We start from the raw sequence: 6,000 nt of genomic DNA, 5'->3' as shown, positions 1-6,000 counted from the left end.
GTGTTCAAATCCCCATTCAGCTTACTGTTGTTGCCCAACTACATGAAGTAGTTTTGCTCTCTTGTTGTCCAACTCTTGATCTTCTATAATGTACATTTTTATAATATTTTCCCCATCTTGCGGAGGAACCCGCATCACTGCTTGCAGCTATATTTATTATTATAATAGACACCCGTACTTGTCCCTCTGTTTTTTGTCCTATGTAAACATGAACGGTGTCAAAATGTGCGTCTTGCTAAAATAAGTAAAACACTCATATTTTGGGGGAAAGTACTGCTGATCCTGTGGTGGAATCTTTACTTTAATTTGTCAAACATCGGGCCAAATAAAACATGTCAACACTTTCTTCTCAAAGTTGATGAACAGGATCTGTTAAAATAGCTGAGAAGCACTGTGGCCTTACATGAACGGCACAAGAACTCTAGTCTGTTAGCTCTAAGCAGAAAAAGTCACGAGTTCTAGGAGAGATATGGCAATATCAGATTAGACAAATACTTTCCGAAGTGTCTCATGATTCCACTGAATAGAATTGGGGGAGACTGTTGCTAAGGCAGTTTAGTAAACCCCATGGGGTTATTGTTTTGCAATCACTCCCAGCTGTATAATACACTTTTCGATTGAAGATATTTCAAGCCTCTATGAAGTTCCTAATGCCATGCATGTTAATTATGCCACAAACCCTAGATATATCCTGTTATTCAATAAAGTACAAAATATTTCAAAGAACATTTATTGATCACATTTTATGTGGTAGACTACATTTAGACCAGGTAGGAGCATTACTCAATGATTAAAGTGAATTTGTTTTGAAAAAGACAGATTTTGATTTCATTAGAAATAGAACTTAGAATAACATTCTGATAACTTCATCACTGATTGCAATTTGTTAAGCTATTAACAACTGCTGACTGATGTATACTTTATGCTCACGACACTTGCTCTCAGAAATCTTTGGACATGCAGTACTTTATATATCTGTGCTGCCTAATTTCTGGGCAACAAATTATGGTGGGGTTGTTCCGTGAGTGGTTTCACAGTTCTGGTATTTAGGTACAAGCAATATAGGGCCAAGTCTAAGAATTACAGCATTAAAAACTGTCACTAAGTTGGGATACAGTTTAGGACAAAATCATTTGCTAATGTTTCACTCTTTGCTTGTTGATTGGATGTTGTTCTCCATCATGTGCCTTCAGGTCCAATCTGAATTTAAGACAATTTAATACTTTAATACATCTTGTGCCTAAGAAAGCTCCATATCTGCCATTGATCTGCTGCTTCCTGCTTCAGGAACTGTATTCACTACCAGACGGTCTCGACTGCCAAACACCTCTGCCACTGTAGGATAAAACACACAAAAAGGTAACTGTTTTATGTGCATGTAAAAATACAAAAAACAACTAAACCAAAAAACGAAATTCCTATTGGTTATTTCTGAGTAAGAAAATACACAATTTACCTGCAGCCACATCACTTATATCCCAAACTCGCAAGCCATCTTTCTGTCCTCCAAAGGCATACACAAAAGGCAGATCAGGGCAGCAGGATGCGCAGAACAGTATACCCTATTAAAAAAGTATTTGCATCATGATTTAATATCCACATAATAAACAAGTAATCACAAAACTCAAATGTAATAAAAAATAGCAGGCTTGCAGAAAACCTGACATGCAGATGAATAATTTGATTTGTTAGTGTTTAGGTCAGGGATTTGTGCAGGCATGTCAAGGCCTTTCCACACCAAACTCAACAAACTACTTCTGTATGGACCTCACTTTATGCATGGGGGATCCCTGACATTAAAGCTATCAAACACTAAATACAAATTTCATCTGCAAGCAAGGTTTGCAGCAACCCCCTACACCACCCAAAACCTCCCTAATGCTATTGATGGTTGGAGGCAAATCCTACATCAATGTTCCAATGTCTATTGGAAAGTTAAAGAAACAAAGTGGGAACCAACACCACATGGAGTGAGAGATTCAACAAGCAGGTGTCTATATTTACATTTACATTACATTTACATTTATTCATTTAGCAGACGCTTTTATCCAAAGCGACTTCCAAGAGAGAGCTTTACAAAGTGCATAGGTCACTGATAATAACAACAAGATAGCCCCAAAGCATTGCGGGTAGCCAAAAACAAGAAGTACACATTGTGAACAACCAAAAAATAAGTGCTAAAGGGAAGAAACCATAAGAGCATGTAGTTAAGCAAGTTACACGTTACACAACATGAATCTCTAAGTGCAAGTGTACCTGTAGGAAAGCAATAAAAATAGGATTAACTAAAAACTAAAATATATATACTGAACAGTGCCCACATACTGCTGGCCAGATAGTGTGCCTCACTGTACAACTATAAAGAGATGCTAGGCTCCTTGGTCTCTGCTGGGATCTGTCAGTTCCCACTAGAAGCGCCAAGCCGGTTTTCCCTACTTATAGTGCGGGGAGGGGGTCAAATGATCCCTGAGTCTTCAGACAGGGAAAGCATTTCCAGGCACAAAGAATGCCATCTTTCAACTTCAAATTTAAAAGAGCGAATTTACCCCCAAGAGTGTTTTTGCTTGTCGAGTCTTTATATAGATCCATTCTCATGAGTTATGACCTATTTATAACCAAGAGTACTCGTTCTTTTCAAGCCATTTGTAATTGAACTTTCATTTCCCCATGTTTGTAAGTTGAGTGGCTATCAACCATTGCTGTATACCTGTATTGCCGATGCTTTACGTCATCAAAATCTGCGCAGTAGGCTCCGCTCTGACCTAACCATGGACAACGCAGCGCATATAGCCGCCCAAAAAAATATTCAACCTGATTCGACAGATTGCCTGCATTTTCGCCGTGACATGACCCCCCAAAAAATTAAGACCCATCCAATCTGAATTTAAGACAATTTAATACTTTTTAAGGCCTTATTTTTAGGAAGTGATTTAAGACTTTTTAAGACTTTTTACGGACCCGCGGCCACCCTGATCAAGTAAACATTGAGTCTTACCATCTTCATGTCCCTGGAGTGAACCAGATTAGGTTTGTTCCCCAAGATGTCCCAGATTTTCACATGTTTGTCTGCAGATGAAGTTACCAGACATCCTTTAATCTGGCTACTGAGATTCAAGCCTGTATGATCATCAGAAGATTAGGGGTGAGTTTTCCAAAAGTTTCAATAGCAAATCATGTTATGTCCACCAAAGGCATTGTTTTAAAAACTAAACAAGCCAGAAAAGATCATTTGAAACTCCCTGTACCTGATACTTCTCCATCATGTGCCTTCAGTGTGAACACAGGCTTGTCTGAGCGTGCATCCAAACAGTAAACAAACCCATCTTCAGTGCTTGCCTGAATGAGACAGTAATGTATATGTTTTGGGGATGGGTTGGAAACACATGTATGCTACCCAAATAGACCTAATAGGTTGTCTTTTATCATAGTAGCCATGATCAACTTACCAGAAAGTTGCAAGGTGAGAAGTGATTCCAAACCACCCTCTCAACCTGACCACTGAACCTCCAGGTACGATGGCAATCATCCGGGCTGCGGCAGTCGTAAAGGATAGACGACCTGGACAAAGGAAGATGGGTTAACGCTTGTCTTGGACAAGCAGATTTTGGGTCAGTCAAGTAGTACATATATTCATTATGCAGTACGTATTCTGTGCAAAGTTGTCTGATCAAACATGTTAACAGAGAATAAACTAGCTATGCTTGTTCTATAGGGCTGAATATAGTTATGAGTAACTTAACCAAACATAACCTCTTTCTCACTGGACACTCAGCCATTGATGTCACCTTCATGACTAGATGCTGACATTAGGGGGAGGGGGATGATCATCCCCTGTGGAAGCAATTGTTTCATAAAGACTGTCCTCACATCTTCTAACCCACACCACCTAAGCATTGGTCTCAAACATTGCAGAGAAAGGTGAACTTTGGAATCATTAAAATAATATTTTTTTTACAGCTTTTTATGATTGCTTTTAACATTTATTTTGTGTCTTCTACAAAGAACAATATTTGTTGTATTGCATGATTTGTTTTGAACGGTTTTCCACAGTTGTGCACGTAGCAGACCAAATGTGTTTGCATATTTCTTTGTTTTCCAAAGGTGTCATATTGCCTCTCCTGTTTCGATTTAAATGTGTATGCTTTTAAGTTATTTTGATACTTAAAATGCTAGGTACAGCTGACAAAGAATACAGCCCAAGTTGGTGTTATTGCAGAAAACATAGCTGGCTACATCTGCAGTGTCGCCCTGTTTGCTGGCTACATCTGCGGCCATTTTAGAAGAGGAGAACAGGCTATAAACTTTTATTTTTTAAATATAAGTTAAACTGTTTGTGCTAACAGACTCCAAACCATACTTTTGACGTCTCACTACAAGCTCACCATACAAAGTAGTAGATTTAGACATTATGTTGCATATAATGTACTGGTGTGACTGTAATGTAAAGCAAGCTTGTACACACGTAATGAATTTGTAACACTTTATTTTACTCAGAGTAACTGAATTTAAGCGTGTGAGCCACCGTTGTAGACTCTTCTACGTCTCTAACGCACATCGTTGTGTTGTTATCAGCGCCTCTTAGTGGCGTATATCATTAATTGTAATAACTGAAGTCAATTTAGGTAGCCTACATTTGCATTTCAATACTCTGAGTAAATATAGTTGCTAATAATAGTTCATTATTTTCATATGAAGAACCATGTCAATAAATGACACCCTATGATTGCAAATGTACTTTCGGTGTATTATACATATTGGAAACTACAAACTCTCCTGGATACAAATCTGTTTAAATCACTCAGATATCTTTATCACAACTGAAGTTACATCATTTAAAAGTCGACCTGTGTCAAAAAGTGATATGGAGAAAATCCTTTTGTTCGTAATGACGTTGTGAATGTAAATGTCAGTTTAAGTAGGCCTATAGGCTACATTAATAACTTCTCAGCAAGTTATTTAATTGGTCAGTTGTTATGGGCTGCTGCAGCACTCAAATGAGCAGGCAAACTGAGCATTTGATTTGACATGGCTTGAAAATCTTGCTAGCTGACATGTCCAAAAACCGTTGAAATTAACTGTTTTTCATAAGTAATCATATACTTTTTGTACATTACAATGACGTTTCGGGTATTCACTATACAAAACATCAAAAATCTAAATTTTGACAGAAAACGATTTTCGATCTTTTATGGCTTATAGCCAACAATGAGCGGCCGCGACATCCACTGGTTTCCGCAGGCCGCCACACATTTAAAAATTAAAGTTTATAGCCTGTTCTTTTCTAAAATAGCCGCGGGACAGTTACATGACAGTAAACAAAAGCTGCAAGACACCCAATGCAACTGCCACGAGACACTTGCGTACCACTATCAACAGAACAGTAAATGTCATGTACCAGTGGAGGCGCTGCCACGTACCATTAGCTACTGTCATGTACCAGCGGAGGCTCTCACTTTTCTCTGTTGATCTTTGTCCTGGGAGGATGCTCCACTTCCCCACATTGAGGAGTTCTGGCCTACATATTACAGAAATTATGTCAGCCACTATCACTGTTAATCTATCCTCAAAGTTGGGTTGGGAGCGGGTCTATACTACGCAAGCTATGATGACTTTCACCTTGATATTTAAGTGGATGAATACCTAGCCAAATTGCACTGTAGGGGGCAAGAACGAGTCTTCGAACCTGTGTGTATGCCTTGTGTATGAAATTACCACATCAAACGTGACGTGCTAACATGGATCCAGCTATTAAGCCGCCGGGTTTGCTTCAGGGAAAATTTATTTTTAATCTTTAGATGCGTTACTTCTAAATATTTCCGAAGCTTCCACCAGAGTGAGTTCCAAAACGGAAGCTAGCTAGCTTTAGTTGGCTTCCGTTACCTAGCAACCTAGCATAATACTTGCAGCAATGCTACTACCCGCTAGTGTTACTTGTTAGCCTCCTAATCGTAAATTTTGAAGCCATACTATAGCGTTTGTCAAATAGTTTTTGTCTATCGG

At 38.7% G+C, this 6,000-nt stretch overlaps 1 protein-coding gene across 1 annotated transcript in view; it reads right to left on the bottom strand.

Moving 5' to 3' along the window:
• Positions 1–716: 716 nt before the first annotated feature.
• The window catches only part of pwp1 (PWP1 homolog, endonuclein), a 75,493-nt gene continuing 70,209 nt past the window's right edge, over positions 717–6,000 (bottom strand). Inside the window, exons 11-15 of the mRNA XM_047022625.1 lie at positions 3,447–3,558; positions 3,246–3,336; positions 2,996–3,117; positions 1,457–1,562; positions 717–1,335 (exon numbers count right to left, since the gene is read on the bottom strand). Coding sequence (XP_046878581.1) covers positions 1,241–1,335; positions 1,457–1,562; positions 2,996–3,117; positions 3,246–3,336; positions 3,447–3,558 — 526 coding nt within the window. The 3' untranslated portion in view covers positions 717–1,240. The remainder of the gene's footprint in view (positions 1,336–1,456; positions 1,563–2,995; positions 3,118–3,245; positions 3,337–3,446; positions 3,559–6,000) is intronic.

Source organism: Hypomesus transpacificus, chromosome 7 (assembly GCF_021917145.1).
Source record: "Hypomesus transpacificus isolate Combined female chromosome 7, fHypTra1, whole genome shotgun sequence".
In the NCBI taxonomy this organism is placed as follows: domain Eukaryota; kingdom Metazoa; phylum Chordata; class Actinopteri; order Osmeriformes; family Osmeridae; genus Hypomesus; species Hypomesus transpacificus.
The sequence above is the reverse complement of the archived record's forward strand: the minus strand, read 5'-3'. Positions and strand labels throughout refer to the sequence as shown.